The sequence below is a fragment of the Leptonychotes weddellii genome, chromosome 4, assembly GCF_054177405.1.
Source record: "Leptonychotes weddellii isolate Sample4059 chromosome 4, ASM5417740v2, whole genome shotgun sequence".
Taxonomy (NCBI): domain Eukaryota; kingdom Metazoa; phylum Chordata; class Mammalia; order Carnivora; family Phocidae; genus Leptonychotes; species Leptonychotes weddellii.
The window spans coordinates 19,408,962-19,427,391 of record NC_138372.1 but is presented as its reverse complement, the minus strand read 5'-3'; the positions used below and the strand labels follow the sequence as shown (position 1 = coordinate 19,427,391).

Genomic DNA, 18,430 nt, shown 5'->3' with positions numbered 1-18,430 from the left:
GTTGGGGCAAAAGCCTGCCAGGGGTGGATGCAAGAGCGAGCGGAGGAGAGGAAGCTGAGACAGCAAGATAAGACCATTCTTTCCAGAAGTGGGACAGCAAAGTGGAGCAGAGAAACGGAAGGAAGCTGAGGTAGCTGGTGGGGAAATGGAATCAAGAGAAGGTCTAGAGCGGTCTGAGCCTGAATGCTGCTGGGAATGGGCCCAGGAGAGGGCGGCCTTGGCCTTGGCCTTGGCCGTAAGTAGGAGGGCACAGCTGCGGGGGGGCAGACGGGCTCCCGTGCCCAGTGGCAGCCTGGCTGGTGCAGGAAGGCCGAGGCATGGCGGGTGGGGGCCTAGGCAGGCAGGCAGGCCGGCCGGGAGACCTGGGCAGCAGAGGGTCTCTCCTGAGAGTTCCTCCCACATCTCGCTTGCAGGGCACGGGAGCCTAAGGTGCAACAGTGTGCGTGCTTCGGGCCCTAGGCGTGGAGATAGCCGAGCCCGCGAAGGGCACCAGAGATGGAGACGGAAGGGGTAAAGAGGCCTTGCACTACCTCCATCTTGACCCCAAACTTTCTAACTGACTAAGTTCCTTCCAGCTTGCCTCTTAGGCAGAAGACCCTGCAGGCACAGCGTCCCCCAAGGGAACCGCAACTCCCCCCTCAAGCAATAGGGACGGCCCTGACCCCAGCAAGACCCCACGTGACTGACAAGACAGTGACCCACTTGACCTTCACTGTCCCCCTGCTCGGACCCACCGGCCTGTGTCCCACATTCTCCTAATACAAACCTGGAGGTATTTTCAGCACTTCGGAGACAGTCTTTAGGACACTAGTCCCCTGTGTTCCCGGTGTCAGCCTCACTGAAATAAGTCCCTTTCTTGTCCCACCACCAATGTCTCTCTCACTTTGGATTTTGTCAGTGGCCAGTGGTCCAACCTGGTCTGTATGGGACCCCCGGAGCCGGGTGCTCTTGCGCCCCCGTGTCCCGGCCACGTGGAGAGGGAGAAAAATCGGAAAGGGCCCAAGCTCCTGTCTCTTACAGACCCCCGGCACAGGTAGGGCAGCAACCCACGTCAGGAGCTTCCCTGCGCCCTTCAGAGTGCAAAACATCAGGTGCAGGTGTGACTCCCTGCTCTACCACGTGCCAGAGTGTGGCCTTGGGCGGGGTGCTCTCCCAGAGCCTCGAGTCCCCCAGCTGTGAAATGGGGCTCTCCCGGCCTCCTCTCAGAGCTGTTGGGAGAACGAGTGCCCGCAGCCTGCAGGACAGAAAGCCAGACCGCCCTCCCTCCTCTTCCCCTCGGCGACCGGCCCGCCGCCCTGGGAGGTCACACTGCCACCACAGCGGCTGCAAGAATGGGAGCGGGGCCCCGCCTGCTGGCCGAGTCCGGAACTGCACCTCCGCCCCGGTTCAGAGGGCGGTGCCTCCGAACCCAATGCCCCCAGTGGAACGAACAGGCAATGGTTTTACTCCACGGAGACAGACGCCATCCGAACTCAGTAGGTGAGCACTCCAGAGCCTTCCCGCCACCCCCATCATATGCTGGGGACTTTCATCCACCGGGCCCCTTTGCTCCTGCGGCTGCCCCTGTCCCTGCGCGCTCCTGCGTGCCCTCCCCTCTGCCACTTGAAAACATCCAAGGTCACCCCTCCAAAGCTTTCCAGGACCCTCTCCCCTGTGCCCCACCCCCCTTCCGAAGACAGAATTACTGGAAACTTTTTCTTCCGTATTCTCTCAACATTTAGACTTAATTCTAGGTTTGCTAAACTGTGAGAGAGGGAGCACTAGAACGCCTGTCTCCCTGGCTTCAGGGAGACTCACCTGTGGCCAGGGACAGCCTTATTCATCCGCGGCCAGGGGCATTTTCTAACATCTGATTCCTGAAATCCCCCCAAGGAAGTCTCCCTGACTCTGGGTGGGGTGGGGCGAGATGCATGTGCTCTGGATTTTCTAGTATTTCCACATGAGCATGTCTCTACTAAGCCAACCTTCCTTCCTACCTTCCTTTCCTCCCCTCCCTCCCTCCCCCCTTCCTCTTTCTTCCTCTTTTTTCTTTTTAAAGATTTTATTTATTTGACAGAGAGAGACACAGTGAGAGAGGGAACACAAGCAGGGGGAGCGGGAGAGGGAGAAGCAGGCCTCCCGTCAAGCAGGGAGCCCGATGCGGGGCTCGATCCCAGGACCCCAGGATCATGACATGAGCTGAAGGCAGACGCTTAACGACTGAGCCACTCAGGCGCCCCTCTTTTTCTTTTTTAAAGTAAGGAGGAAAAAACACCTTCTGTGGTCTCCTGGTAACTCAAAACTTTCCAATTCCCCAGCAAAGCTTACAGGGTGGGATCTGGCCTCTGCCTTTCTGATTCCTCCACCCCCTATGGACCATCCCCTGGTCTTTCTGGTTCCTCTGCCTTGAGAAGCTTGAATCCATGCTCCTCCGTATGGCAATTCCCTACTTTTCTTCAGTGCTCTGCTCAAATGTCATCTCCCTAGAGGCCTCCCTGACCTCCTTGCCCATCTCAGCTGTCCTTACCTATCCATCCTTCCACTAAAGCCCCCAGCAGGTGACAGCATCGCTAGAGTGCACATTTCCCTCCAGAAGGCAGGCCTCTTGCAGGCGGGGTGGCACATTTCCGTGTGCCCAGCTCACACATTTCCGTCTGTATTAGTTGAAAGAAGTGGGGCCCCACTACCATGGTTTGCTCACAAGCAAAATGAAGGATCCAGACAGGATCTCCTAAGTCCTTCGGACTCTAGAACTCTATGATTTGCAGATAATGGGCGTATTTTCAGCAAGCTGTCACCAAACAGCTGATTCTGAGTGGGGAACACCTGGGAAATGGGCCGCTTCCCGTCAACAGGTGTCCTTCTCCACGGGGTTCGTCACCCTCTCCCGCCCTGGGGAGGGGAACAAGGGTCATTCCCTCCCTCCTTAGCCGATGGCCCACGAGCCAGCACAGGACTCTGGGGAAACCTGCAGTCGCTTCTCCTCGGTGGGTGCGTGTGCCAGGCCGGGGAGGTGCTGAGTCCCACACCAGCGTCGTGCTCACTAGAGTGGTAACCATCTGCCAGTTCTGTGGTGAACAAGAGGGGCTTATCCACCTGTGGCCCGTCTGGAGCTGTGTTAAGGGCGAGAGCAACCGAGCCCCTTTCCGAGTTGCCCATCTCTGAGAGGCACTACCACCTGACTGGAACGACTCAGAAGGATGGTGCCAGGGGGGCCAGGTTTCCACGCATACACACCTCCTTAGGTCAGGGAACTACCAAATTAAGCAGTCCTGCTTCCACTGAAGTCAAAGTCCCTTACAGGGAAAGGTATAGCTTGGCAGGCTTGGATATTCTCTGCTGAGCCTTCTATGAGACTACACTGCAAGTTTCCCCCCGCAACTCCAATTCTGAAACCAAATCATGCAAGGTAGAAGCTCTTTTGCCAGCAAGGGTTTATTACCTAAACTAGATCTAAGCCCTTTAACATAACTTCAGTGAGTCATCCGGTTTGGAAAAAAATTTTTTTTTAACCTCAAAACAAACCTAGCCATGAACAGAGCTACAGCCTGCTGAGCATATCCGTCGCCTTCGCTCATCCCAAAGGCTGCGTCAGCCCGCGCTCGGGCTCTGGATTCAGACTAGAGTTCTGCTATAGTGGGACCATAGGGAAGTTTGTTTTGTCGGTTTTCTCACCTCTAAAGTGGGGATAAAAACAGGCCCCTCCTTAGGGCTTTGGAAATGAAATGACTTGCCATAAATGGTGGGCAGGGTAGACAGGTGCTTGCTGAGGGGCTGTGACCAGCACGAACGGTCACCTTCACTACAGTACGAGGGAGGTGTCCTTGTAAGACGGGGACCCTCATTTTCACAGAAGCTGGCTAAGAAGTCAACTTCTTACACAGCTGAGATCTTATGGATCCCTGTTCTTCCGCAGGCTGCTCCTGCCCCCAGTCCACACTCTGAATCCAAGGGATCTGGAAGCTAGTTGGCATCTTCATCACAAAGCCAATCCCTGCATATGAGGTCCTGTGTGCAAGACACACGCATTCGATCCAAACTCTGGCTGAAATCCCCTACAAACCTCCCGATACAAGCGGCTGGAGCCAGAGTGCGGGCCGCCAGGCCCAGGCAACGATGCCCACCAGGGACAGGTGTCCCGAGGCCCTGGCGCCCCGCATCCGTTGTGCGGTTCTGCCTCCCGATGAAGGGCAGCAGGCACCTCTTAACCCACTTTGCTCAGTGAGGCTTCAGTCTGGGGACTGGGATCTCTAATTAGAATTTCCACATTCGGCAGGGGGCATCTTTATTTGTGGTAATAAAATGGGGCCAGAGCATTGCCTCCCAAGTCATCCATTGTACCTCTGACAAACGTGCCCTGACGGCGGCGGGAATCCGGGATGGCGACCGAATCACAGACGGCACGAATGACAAAAGTTACGTTTAATTTACAATGTAATAAAGGTTACAGGTAAAAAGCTACACATAAAGCGTGAAAAGGCCTATTACACAAATGTACAAATCTCTGTACAAAGCTCCTATCACTGTTTGCTACCTTCGTCTCCTATGTTTGTTAGCTGGGCCCAGTCCTGGAGCTCTGGGTTATGAGAGCTCTCAGTAAAGGAGGGGAGAGCCTCTGAACCAACATTTAAAAATGTCCTCTTCAAGACATCAGGTACTTGCAAAGTAAAATCTTTTCCTTTTTAATTGGAATTGCTGCTCTAACTGGTCATATCCTTAAAAAATTGCCTTCACAACACACTTGAAAAGGAAAGCAAGACTTTAGAGAGTAGAGGACAGTACTCTGGAATCAAACGAGAAACTTCGGCAAGTAGGGTACTCAGATGTGACAAGAGAAACAAGTAAAGTTCCAACAATACTGTAAGTTTCCAACTACCCATCCGTGTCTATGGCACTGGTCACAGATGAAGGAAAATCCAAATGTTCTCATTCCAACAGAAAGGACAAAAGAGAAAAAAGCCTAACTATCAGACCTCAAAACCAGTGACCTAGGCAAACATCTCTGAGTTGAAACCTTAGCTTAACTGAAGAATTCTAAACCCTCTTCTGATCGCCCTGGGATCCACGGCAACCCCTTCGCTATCTGGGACTTACAGGGACAGTCAACAGAAATCAGGCTGCTGGCCCCACAGGCTGGTGATGCTGCTGCCACCACCACGGCTCTAGATCCCACCTGAGGGCCTGGAGTCTCCTCCCAGGGAACGCGCCTGTAAATCAAAATGCCCCTAGAACGAGGGAGAAAAGAAAAAGGAGGTGATGGAAGGCCTGGGAAAGAGCCAGGGCAGCCTACTTATCAGGAAACATGAAACACTGCTCTATACTCAAAGTGTTCTGAAGACAGGTCTTTATGGGATATTCCCCAGCTTTAATAGTACACGGTTAGGGCCCCAGGAGACATTCTGAAAGACGAGACCGCACACATGGAAAGTTTTTCTCCCTAGTTCATTAGCTCCCCCCTCACCCTTCCACCCAATTCCCACCCAATCCCACCCTTCTCCATGACCAAAAATATCAAATCAGTAAGGAAGGTGTGGGCTTCTTGCCCGGCCAAGCCTCTTTTGCATATTTCTTTTTCTTGGGTTCGTTGACGGCTTCGGGGTTATAGACCGCAGGGTTTGGTGCAGGGTTCATGTTCACTGCTGACGGCACAACGGGAGTCAAGTCCACATCTGGGGCGAGGTTCGGGTATGGCATGGGCAAGCCACCGATGAGTGCTGTCCCGTGGATGCCGTGCGGCTGGGAGCCGGCCTCACTGTGCGTGGGGGGCAGGCCCCCGTAGAGTCCTCCACTGAATGCAAAGTTCTGCATGCGCCTGCTCCCCGATTCCTCCAGGCCCAGGGAGCCAGGGCCTTCCACCCGCTTCTTCTGTGGTTCGTAAGGAACAGAGGAAGCAAGTAGGTGAGCCACAAGAGGGTGTTAGTTAGCCTTTTCTATTCCAGCCCTAGAAAACTCAGAGAAGACCCCCAACCCTCTAGCTTGTTTTGTTTCCCAGACAACCTATTTCACTGTCCTGAAGTCTCAGGGTTTGAAGAGACCAGATAGTCACTGTCTAACATGAGGGCTCCCAAACACCGCTCCCCACAAAGGGCTCACAATCCTACGTCACACTGAGAAAAATGAGGATAATGTGTGAACTTTTCATAAAGTAAAACCTATCCAGTTTAAGTTACTACTCTTTATCCTATAGTCACAACCTCCCTCTCTTCTGATGTTAAAATGCCCTTTCAGGAAGCAGAGGTGTTAATAGTAGTATTTAAGTAAAAAGTTAGTATCTTCATATTGATCGCCTGATTTTTGAACATTAATCTGAGAGCAAACAAATCTGTAGTGATAGTAAGTAGTCTACTGGGTGCTTGGGGCTGGGAGTGGGGGGAACTGACAGCAAGGGGACATAAGGGAACTTTCTGGGGTGATGGAAATCTATATATTAATAACAGTGGTGGTTACCCATGTGTATACATTTGTCAAAACTCAAACTATACACTTAAAATGTATTTTACTGTATGTAAATTATATCATAATAAAACTGACAAAGAAGTAAAAATACCTGCTGGTTTTATACTTTGTTTTGGGGGGTGGTGGTGAAAGGAGAGGGAGAGAGGGAATCTTAAGCAGCCTCCATGCCTGCATGGAGCCTGATGCAGGGCTCAATCCCATGACCCTAAGATCATGACCTGAGCCGAAATCAAGAGTCGGACACTTAACTGAATGAGCTACCCAGGGGCCCCTGGTTTTATACTTTAATGACAACAGAACATTCCAAAGGAAGAAGCAAAAAGAGAGAAAAGAGCTCTAGGAGGAATGTGACACAAACGCTATGGAGATGCAGAGAAACATTCCGTCTTGTACTTTTTCACACTGGCTTATGAACGTTCATGAAAGATCCCCCTCAACCTTCTACCCCTTTTGGATTAAAAAAGACTAACCAAAAACTTGACATAGGTAATCAATCTAGTCTAATATAGTCCAAAGATTTTTTTTTTTTTTCTTTAAGTAGGCTCCACACCCAGCATGGAGTCCAACGCAGGGCTTGACCCTGAGATCAAGACCTGAGCTGAGATCAAGAGTCGGACACTTCACCGACTGAGCCACCCAGGTGCCCCTAAAGATTTTTTTTTTTTTTAAAGATTTTATTTATTTATTTGAGAGAGAACGAGAGAGAGAAAGTGCAAGCACAAGTGGGGGGGCGCACACAGAGGGAGAAGCAGGCTCCCCGCTGAGCAGGGAGCCCAATGTGGGGCTCGATCCCAGGACCCCGGAATCATGATCTGAGCCGAAGGCAGACCCTTAACCGACTGAGCCACCCAGGCGCACCTAAAGACTTTTCTTTTTTTTTAAATAAAACTTTCTATAGCACCTCTGACCAGCATTTTCCAATCACTTCTTAAAGATCTCTAATTCACAGGGATCTCACTACTTCAAGGGGCCATCTGCTCCCTGTGGACAGTCCAAGTGGTCACATAGTTCCTCCACATGTTGAGCAACCAGAACATCTCTGTAATTTCACCTCCTGGCTCTTCAACATACCTGATCTTTCAGCCTAATCCAATCTGGGCTGCCTTTCCTATCTGTGCCATTCCCAATCACAAAACAAAGGCACGGCCATAGCTGGAGGGGCCCTGCAGAAATGCAACAATGCCTCTTCCTAATAAGCCTAATAGCTTACTTGGAGTCAGAAGGGCAAGGCTAAAGAAAAGTGGGTCGCTCTGCGTCCTGCTGGGAGGTAACTTTACAGACCCCCAGGCGCACCATAATTTATACGCAGCATCAAGCTGGTTGGTCACCTGCAGTCTTTCTATGGCACTCCAGGATCCCGTAGATTCAGGTGGAATGAAAGTATTTCCACATGATGAAAAATAGGAGAAGAGCAAAGAATGTGTTTTAAAATTAAGCACATAATTAACACTTACCTACACATAAAAGCGTGCGTTTTTACACCAGACTGTATGGCATTTCAAATACCGTTAAAAGGTGCTTCCTACCTTGACTGGGACCACTGCAGTCTGCACCATGTTCCGGAAGCGACCAACTGAGGGATCCACATCCTCTGCAGAAGATATGAGAGATGGGTTAGTTTGATACTCCGCTGGGATGATTAAGGGAATAGGGCCCACTGCAAACAAAGTAATCACAACTCATATTAAAACAGTAAAATACAACTAACACTTCAAGTGCTTACTGAGCGCTGGCACTGTGTTAAATCCTCACAACTCCACGAGGCGAGTACGACTACAATCAGCATCTAACAGACATGTTCAGGCCTGGAGGGGTGAAGTGCCTGGTCCAGTCACCCTGCTGGGGAGTGGAAGGACCAGGGTTTGAGTCCAAGCAGCCAGAAATAGGCCTTGGCTCTGGACCACTGTGCTGTACTGCCTTTCCCAAGTTCTTTCCCATTCCATATGCTCATTAGCAAATACCAGAAATTATCCTCCCCCCCACGTGTGCAAAAGGCCTGTGGAGGGGGAGGATAACTCTCTGGGGGACCCTGTCCTGTGCCATGCTGGCTGAACGGTGCTCGGGCCTCTCACCCTCTCCTCATCTCTAGCCATTCCACTCCAAGAAAGAGGATACACCCATTCCACGAGACCTCTGCTCCTCGAAGATCTACCAACAAGTTCCTCGCTAGTAAGTCTACTTCTGGCATAGGAACGGCTGCACGGATAAAATGCAAAAGTGATGGCTGATGACAGTGAGGATAATGGCTAATGTTTGTCAAGGGCTTACTGAGTGCTGAGCACTGATCTAAAGTATCTGTACAGGGGGCGCCTGGGTGGCTCAGTCGTTAGGCGTCTGCCTTCGGCTCAGGTCATGATCCCAGGGTCCTGGGATCGAGCCCCGCATCGGGCTCCCTGCTCGGTGGGAAGCCTGCTTCTCCCTCTCCCACTCCCCTGCTTGTGTTCCCTCTCTCGCTGTGTCTCTCTCTGTCAAATAAATAAATAAAATCTTTAAAAAAATAAAAAAATAAAGTATCTGTACATATATTAATCATTTAGCCTCCCCACCAGTCCTGTGAGGCCAGTATCTGTTAAGTCACTTGGTCAAGGTCACAGAGCTACTAAGTGAAGAGGCTCATTTCAAACCCAGGTCCTCTTAACCGCTATGCGAGGCTCTGTCTGAATACACATTTCGCGCCAGGGCAATGATTTTCTTTCCTTTTTTTTTTTTTTTTTAATTTTTAAAAAAAGATTTATTTATTTATTTGAGAGAGGAAGAGGGAGAGACAGCGTAAGCACATGAAGGGGAGGGACAGAGAGAGAGAGAAAGAAACTCTAGCAGACTCCACACTCAGCACAGAGCCCAACAAGGGGCTTGATCCCACAATCCTGAGAACACGACCTGAGCCAAATCCAAGAGTGGGATGCTTAACTGACTGAGCCACCCAGGTGCTCCCCAGGGCAGTAATTTTCAAGGAGAAAAACAAAAGACCAGACCCTGAGTTCTAAAAGAGATTTAAAAGATTGACTATCCAGTGATTCCCAAATTGCTGGCTGTTCATCAGTACAAAAAAGAGCTTGTTTAAAACTATAAAATCTCTAGGTCCAACCCCTAGGAATTCTTATTCAATAGGTTCTGGGGTCCAGAAATAAGTTTCCCCAACTGGTCACTCAGCCCCTGCCTGAACACTTCCATTGGGCATTCACTGCTTGGATAGTAATCCTCTCTACTTCACACACCAAACAAATGCCTGGATCTTTCATAGGGATCTTTTTGATTCTTCTTCTAAATATAAGGATTTTGTTGTTGCTTTTTATGCTGAGCCAAATACTTGCTACTCACTGGCTCTGGCTTGCCTACTCCTTCCTCCCTAAGGTCAGCCCTGCAAATATCCAACCACAGTGGCCATGCCTCCTCAAGCATAGTTCCCCTACATTCCCAGCATTTGGGGGACAGTGTTCCATAGCTGTGAGTCTCCTCCTCCCTCAGGACTACATAACACATTCAGTGGTTGAGGCTGTGCTTGCATTTGGTAACCTGTTTGGGTGAGTTCTGCTCAGAACACAGGTGAGTGGGGTTACTATCCCCTACTGTTCTATTAATGCAATTTTAAACTGCACTTGATTAGTTTCCACATCCCCCCTGATGACTCATTCAATTAACTAGATTTGGTTTTTTTTTAATGAGCTGTCACTGGAATGGATCCTCTCCATTTAAATAATTGGTATTTTGAACCTATGTGCAGGACCTGAAGGTTATTCTCACTGTATTTCATTTGGGAAGTAAAAGCAACTTGTTAGTTTGGGATCTTTGTTTCCATCCATTGAGACTGATTTCTAACAAGGTTTTCAGAATCTCAATTCCATCCTCATCATACAAATGATACCTCCTGGCTCAATGTCATCTACCTACCAGAGTACTTGACATATACGTGAGCCCAATAAATGGATGCTGAATGATGGAACAAACTGGTGAATTTGGTGGCCTTCCCATAAACAGATGCTCTCACCTTGATGACATTTCCATACAAACTCTCTATACATTACTTCCTTACAGAGAGGCAAGTCTTTAGTGCGGTTAATGGTGGCAGCAGAAGGCTCTCCAATCTTAGAGTTACCACTCACACTCAGAATTCCACAAAGACAGTAATGCTCTACTCTGAGGTAAAAGACAACAAACAACTCTACTTCCATCTCCACTATGACACAGACTTGCTGGACCAGCAGGTGGGAATTACAGCCTGGCTCTGTATACTGCATTACGCAGGCCCTTTCTTTGTCTATTTCTTTCACACTGCAACTGGATAATACTTGAGTGTTTGAGGGTACTCCACTGATGACCTGTAAGAATTCTCTTTCTTTAATATAGCACTGGTTATCCTACACCTTGTTGAGAAACATTATAACCAACCTACGCATTATGCACACTACTCTCTGAGATCACAGCTTTTTCATTGGAAGAAACTAGGAAGACATTTCACCTGGGTTGATGATCTCATCATCCTCACTGAAAGTCACCCGCGAGTTCTTCCTCTTCCTCTTTGGTCTCTGAATGTCGAGATTCCCCTCCTCAATGGTCAGGGTGGAAATCCGCTTGTTGTGGGCAGTGTTGAACTCTGTCAGGTTCTAGGCCAGGGTTCACACAAGACAGACAGGAGTCAGTACACAGGGAATCTGAAGACCATAGAGCTAAACAGGGGCAAGAAGGCTTTAGGAGCGAATGTTAACCTCCCCAGGCAAACAAGCTCCTCTTGTATTCAGAAAAGACTCATTACTGCCCTTAGACTGCTACTATTAACAAGCCTCTTTTGACAAAATATGGAACATCCCCACTAATTAGTGGGGCAATGATGGTCACAAGGAGGTGAAGAACCTTGAGTTGAGAACAGGTCATCTGTGCAAATATCCCTGAGGTAGGGTTCTGTGTTTCTGGGGGAAAGACTATCATGTCTTCATGCTGAGAATTAAAGAATGTGACCGGGAGGAACTCCATGAACTGCCTTAAAATAACGAAACAGAGATGAGAGAGGGCAACTGACAGCTTCTTTCCCACTAGCCCTCCCGACTGAAGCTCAGAAGGACAAGGCCAGTGCACTTAATATTTGGCATTAATGGTTTGTCACTCCCCGTCCCTGTGTATGGCCCCATTTCTATTCATAACCACCCATCTATTTCAATGATTAACTTGGCCTCAGCACTGCTGCCTGCCTCTTCCCAATCCTCTGGACCTATTCCAATCTGCACTGCAGTCTGAGACACTCTAAATGTCTTGAGAATGAAGACCCAGGGAGGACCTAACAAACTGAACTTAAAAGACAGGGAAGCAGGGAAGCAGCCTGGAGGAGAGATGGGCACCAGTGACTGTCAGCAAGGTGCCTGGCTATGAGGCTACTTCTTTAGAACAAAATAACATGTAAATGATAAGATTTCTGTTGTGCTTTTTTTCCTAAGGGCTGAGAAACTGCCTTGATGAACAAGAGGTAAATGCATGAGGGTGGGTAAGGGCATGCTGGCATTTGGTCTACCTGAATAGACCAGTCACACCAGTGCAGCGATGGACACGTTAAGGACAACAGATGCATCACAAGCCTCTGGGGCTAGCCTCTAGAAAAGGACAACTTTAGCACTTTAAAATTACATCTTGTAAAATTCATGGCCTTCAGGGCAGCTAGGCCCATAAGACCAAAAGCAGTCTAGTTCTACTCAGAGATTCTTAGGCTATTTGAGCCATATAAAAAAAAAGCAATGTTGGGGCGCCTGGGTGGCTCAGTCGTTAGGCGTCTGCCTTCGGCTCAGGTCGTGATTCCAGGGTCCTGGGATTGAGCCCCACATGGGGCTCCCTGCTCCGCAGGAAGCCTGCTTTCTCCCTCTCCCACTCCCCCTGCTTGTGTTCCCTCTCTCGCTGTGTCTCTCTCTGTCAAATAAATAAAATCTTAAAAAACAAACAAAAAAAGCAATGTAAATGAACGAAAGCTTCAGTCTCTCTAAGCCTGTGCTGTGTGACCAAACTTTCTGGGTGATGGAAATGTTCTATATCCTTGTCATTCAATATGGAAGTCACTAGCCACATGTGACTACTGAGTACCAGAAATGTGGTTAGTAGCTACCACACTGGACAGGGCAGCTCCAGGAAAGTTTAACTCCTGGCCCTGGCTTCTAACATCCAATGAAGGTATACAGACGACCATGAAGGTCTGACAGGAACTCCTCGAGAGGCCCGGCTGGACATAACCAAGCCCACACGGCCCAGCTGTCCCAGGTGCGTCACATCTGGACACACTGTACTGGAAAAGCAGCAAACCTCCTGATGCTAAGTCACTGGCATTTCAAGCTACACAGAACAGCTACATACTGCAAAACCCAGAGTCCCAAAAGACAAAATAACACCATAGATGGATATGGAATTACATCAAGCTCGGTCTCCTCCTCTGGAAGCCCCAGCAAGCCCTTGAGCTCATCGTCCTCTCCACCCATCTTCTCATCTCCCTTCACAGCTGACGGCAGTGTCTGAGGCTTCTCACGTAGAGTGTAGGCCCTTGTGGATGCGCCAAACGAGACTGTGGAATCGATGGGAATCTGCTGAGGCTTGTGAGGTTCCAACCGAATGTGACCCAAGAAAGTGCCGTGTGCTGGGAATAACCAAATCAGAAATATAAGAGAAACACAGAAACAAAAACCAACCTGAGTTGTAGGAGGGCGAGTAGTTCCTCCCAGCACATCAGTTTTGCTTTTTAAAATGAAAATAGCATGCGGTCCGCTTTGCATCCCTTGTCATGGGTCACCATGAAAAGGAAACTCTTCACTGAGTCTTCAATCTCTTCAGTGGATTTCTTACACATCTCCAGACCCGTCGCTACCCCATCGAACAAAGACCATTGCTCACTCTCTGCTGGACAGGTTTGGCTTCATTCTGGGTCTAGCAGGAATCGCTCCAACCCAGCGACAGCCATGCCCCGCAAGGCAGAAGACAGGCATTGCTGTGGTCTGACCTCTCCAGCCCCAAGTGTAAGGAACATAAGAACTTCTGGCGTGGTGGCAGTTATGTTTGGGTTTTCCCCAGGACAATAAAGGACACTGGCTGAAATAGGTGCATTATGAATGCCAAGTCAAACCAAAATTCTACTAGAGAGTCTCAATATTTCTCCATGTCAGCATTCTGCGTGTTATAAAATGGAAAGAAAAGATGAGATAAATTTGCAAGTAAGTACTTGTGAGACAAGCCCCTCCAAAGTCATTATATAAGCAGATTGTGTGTGTGTGTGTGTGTGCTAGAGGAGGGGAAAAGGAGTAGCACATGATCAGCCCAGGAGCAGGAGGCTTTACATTTTACACTATACTGATACATGGGCAAAATGAATAAACTTCAGAGCCCCATGCAGTTAAGTCTCAAGTGCATTTCTGGGATTATTTTTGGCAAAGATGAAAATCTTACTCCGAGTGTGCTCATGGAATTAAAACTGGTATTATTAGTAGTCAAAGCAAAATGTAGCTGGAATAAAAAACCCATCATAAAAAATTAAACTTTGCTCAAAGCAAGTATTTTTTAATGTCCTGCAACACTGCTCTAATACATTAATGGAGCTTTCCATGGCTTCTGCTTAAACCGGACCACAATTTTATCACGGTCCTATAAACACCTGAATACCCAGAGCCCCTGGTTCCTGGGTACCTTTTTTTTGTTCTCTGTATATACCTATTGCCTTTTCCAGGACATGACTTCCCAAAACCCTCTTCTCTCTCTAGTCATCAATTATTTCAGGAAAATAGGAGATATCACAGAAAGAGGAGCTGATTTAAAAACCAAACATAAACTTCTTCCTCGATGAGCAATAAAACATGATTTCAAAACTGAAGAACCCAAAGAGCATTTTCACATTGCCCCAAAGGGAATGTGTGAAACGGGATGGGATGTGTTACTTACTACTGTTGAGATCTATTAGGAAAACTCTCTTCAGATGCTTGTGGTAGACCAAGGCAGCGTGGACCCGAGAGCAAGACTGGTGGTCAATGGTAAAGTCACACAAATCAGGGTTTCTCCCAAATAAGTAATACTTCTTCTCATCAATAATCAGTTTCTAAATAAATATTAAATTAAATATTACTTAAATCTTGTTTCAACAGGGTTTAGCAAAAATTCTTCCAATCTAGTAAGTAGAGAATCTTGAGTAAATAAAATTCCTTGCCAAGGTGAAAACAAAATTATTTCCCACTATTCTTCAAGATAAAAAGCTCAGAATAATTTACTAGCATTTTGGAGGGGGGATGGCAATTAATCTCCCCAAATGCAGTGGTTAAATGTCTTAGGTTGGTATGAAAAGAACTTTTCTTAATTCTATTAGATGAATGTAGCCTGTGGGAGTGGCTGTCTTCCATCCATTGGAAATTTAAGATTTCACTGGATCTTAATTTTAGGCCAACCAGAAAACAAGAAGTACAAAGCATGTCTACAAAGTAATAAGACTGCTGTTCAGAAAATCTACATTCAAATGAATATTAACAATCGGTGAGGAGAGGAAAGGAAAGGGGTGTAAACACCTATGTGTATTCTAATCATGCTGCCATAGCCCCAAAGTATTTTTGGAACCCTCTTTAGGAAGTACAATTACATTAGATATCATTGTATGAGTACCTAAATCTAACTTCATTGGCCACAAAAAAATATTACTCTAAGTTAACTCTGAGTATTTGCTGTGTCCAAACATAGAACTACTTCATGGGGCAAAGATTTTCTAGGTTTGGGGAAGAAGGGTATGGGGATTAACATTTATTGACAGACTATTTACCGCTAGGCATTTTAAGCATAATCTCATCTAATTCTCCAAACAACTCTGTGAAACAAGTATCACCTCTATTGTTAAAGACAAGAAAACAGATGGAGAGAGATGAAGTCACTCACCCAAGGTAGCCCAGCTGGTTAAGTAGCACAGCTGGGATATGAACTCAGGTGTGAATGACCTGCAATGCCAATATTGTAAACAATGTGCCACTATCTGAAACAATTCTAAGAGAAGAGCTCTAAAATGTTTCTAGACACTGCTATGGCACTAAAAAGGACCCAAAACTATAGAATGTCCCAGTATAACAGCAGAAAAGGGGATTTCACAGACCAGGAAACTATTACAAAAAAAAATTATGAGGGGAGAAGGAGCTGATGTAGAATTGTTAACTTTTGATTTTGCCAAAGAAGGACATTAAAAAAAATTCTCACCAATTAGTAGCATCATAATCATTTTATAAAAGAAAGGTCATTTCAACACCAAATAAGTAGGAAGGAAAGGATAAAGGACATTCTTTGAGCTCATTTTAGCTTTATGGAACACTCACAACAATGTCCTTATTTTTCTTTTAATTTTTTTTTTTAATTTTTATTTAAGCAATCTCTACACCCAATGTGGGGCTTGAACTCATGACCCCGAGATCAAGAGTTGCATGCTCCACCGAACGAGCCAGTCAGGCTCCCGATTCTTATCTTTCTTTTAATCCTGAATCAGTAAAGCCTTTGCTGGTTGGTTGTAGACTGGGTTGTTGTAGATGAAGGACTCTAGATGAATTACTGCTAACACTTTCCCAGTTCTAGAAGTCTACAACTTGACTGCTCAAGAATGTTATATTTTTCCTTTACACACAGGTCTCCTTAAGCTCTAGTTCACATTTCACACTAACTCCTCCTGAAATCCCCAAGAGAAGATAGCACAAAGCTGAGTAGAGAAATAGTCAAGTTAGTATAGTACCAGGTAGGACTCAAGAGGCTTAGGTTTCATTCCTGGCTGTCACTAAACTCACACTGGGCCACTATTCTCCCCTGTGCTTTAGTGTTCCCCTTATGAATCCAGAATTATACCTCCCACTGAGACTGCTGAGCACTTAGGCGCCATACACTGTGCTAGGTTTCCTGCTGTGTCACTTCGTCTCCACAACCACTCTGTGCGGTGGGCAGGTATTTTTATTCTTATTTTTATGATGACAAAATTGAGACTCAAAGAACATAATTAACATATTCAAGTTCACACAGCTAAACACAGCAGTTACCCCCTTATCTGTGGGAGATATATTCCAAGACCCCCAGTGGATGCCTGAAACCTCATATATACCAAACCTTATACACTGTGTCTTTTCCTATACATACATACCTATGATAAAGTTTAATATATAAATTACACAGTAAGAGATTAACAATAATAAAACAGAACAATTATAACAATATACTGCAATAAGTTAATGTGAATGTGGTATCTCTCTCAAAATATTTTATTGTACTATACTCACTCCTCCTGTGATGATGTGAGATGACAGAATGCCTACGTGATGAGATGAAGTGAGGGGAACGACGCAGACACTGTGACACAGCATTAGACCACTACTGACCTCTGACAACATGTCAGAGGGAGCAGCTGTGCCAGTAACTGAAACGGTACCGTGGCTAAGGGGGGATACTACTGTATTTGTAAGCTGGATTAGAAATTCAGGTCTGTCTTACTTCAGAGTCCAAGCTCTTTTAACCACTACATTATGTATCTTCTTCACTCTACCTACATCGAAAAAACGCACCATAAGGCAAGGAACATTTTAAGAAGTGAACAAGTACTATGGGTCATGTTCTTAATTTTTCTTTTAACTATCACTTACCCAGTCCTTTTAAGAAGTGAACAAGTACTATGGGTAACTATGACCCATAGTTAAAAGTGATTTTCACTATCACTTACCCAGCCTCTTTCAGGCTTAGCCTTAAGACCCAGTTGGTTCAAGCTAGTCTACGTATGTGGGTCACCTATGGGAAACTCTGTCCAGCAGTGCCCATCTGCTGCTGGCAGAGCTTATGCCAGGCCTGTACTGCTATGGAGCCCCAAGATTTAACAACAGCCTGACAGCTCAATCAACCACCCCCATGTCATCCCCAAGTTTTATGATTTGGGTTAAAAATTAGACATTGATTTAGAACTGAGAGAGCCCTGAAATTTCAACATCTTGTTCTTTCTAGGTACTGCTATGCAGGCTGAATCTCACAGCATTTTTCATTTATATTTATATGCACACAGATTATGGATGCACAAACTTAAATTTGCTAACTACAGTGCTCATAAGCTGGTCTCAAGGAAGCAATACATAAGATCACCCACTCCTGGGTTCTAATATAACACTGGCCAAATTTCTCTAATTCTAAGGTGCCAAAGACATATCAGAGATTTAGGTGTTCAGGGGGTTGGGAAGGAGAAAGGATTTCCAAATTAAAGATATACATTCATTATTAAAGGTATCTCAAGGGGCGCCTGGGTGGCTCAGTCAGTTAAGCACCTGCCTTTGGCTCAGGTCATGATCCCAGGGCCCAGTGATTGAACCCCGCATCGGGCTCCCTGCTCAGTGGTGAAGCCTGCTTCTCCCCCTCCCTCCGCCTGCCGCTCCCCCTGCTTGTGCTTTCTCCCTCTCTCTGTCAAATAAATAAATATATATATTTTAAAGGTATCTCAATTACAGAAATATTCAAGTATATGGGGGTAACAGTATGTCTTAGAATTAAGGAAATGTGTTAATTCTTGGACAACGTCAAGTGAATGAAATAATTTATTGGTTTTTCAATAGTAACTAACACCACAATTTCTTGACTAGCTATGGCTAATAACCACAATTCAGTTGTGCCTCTGAGTTATAACTCAGAGTGTGTCTTTACACACTGGGCTTAAAAGACTCATGGCTTTTGTTTTAATATTGCACTTCTTAAACCCAGCTATCACAACACATCACAAGCCTTTGACACAAGGCTAGGATATAGATAGCTCGGTTAGTATCAAGTGCTGCCTAAATCTTTAAAAATAAGCATCTCTGGGGCGCCTGGGTGGCTCAGTTGGTTAAGCGACTGCCTTCAGCTCAGGTCATGATCCCAGGGTCCTGGGATCGAGTCCCGCATCGGGCTCCCTGCTCTGCAGGGAGCCTGCTTCTCCCTCTCCCACTCCCCCTGCTTGTGTTCCCTCTCTCGCTGTGTCTCTCTCTGTCAAATAAATAAATAAAATCTTTAAAAAAAA

General features: G+C 46.7%; 1 protein-coding gene and 1 non-coding gene across 3 annotated transcripts in view; both read right to left on the bottom strand.

Moving 5' to 3' along the window:
* Positions 1–4,384: 4,384 nt before the first annotated feature.
* Positions 4,385–18,430, bottom strand: part of PPP1R8 (protein phosphatase 1 regulatory subunit 8) — an 18,369-nt gene continuing 4,323 nt past the window's right edge. The window contains exons 3-7 of one of the 2 annotated variants that reach the window (XM_081817873.1): positions 14,335–14,488; positions 12,822–13,042; positions 10,895–11,039; positions 7,962–8,026; positions 4,385–5,844 (exon numbers count right to left, since the gene is read on the bottom strand). In XM_081817873.1, the coding sequence (XP_081673999.1) occupies positions 5,491–5,844; positions 7,962–8,026; positions 10,895–11,039; positions 12,822–13,042; positions 14,335–14,488 (939 nt within the window). In that variant the 3' untranslated portion in view covers positions 4,385–5,490. The remainder of the gene's footprint in view (positions 5,845–7,961; positions 8,027–10,894; positions 11,040–12,821; positions 13,043–14,334; positions 14,489–18,430) is intronic. The other variant, XM_081817874.1, reaches the window with a different exon arrangement.
* LOC115937382 (small Cajal body-specific RNA 1) lies at positions 18,040–18,205 on the bottom strand. The gene has a single exon (XR_004072684.1).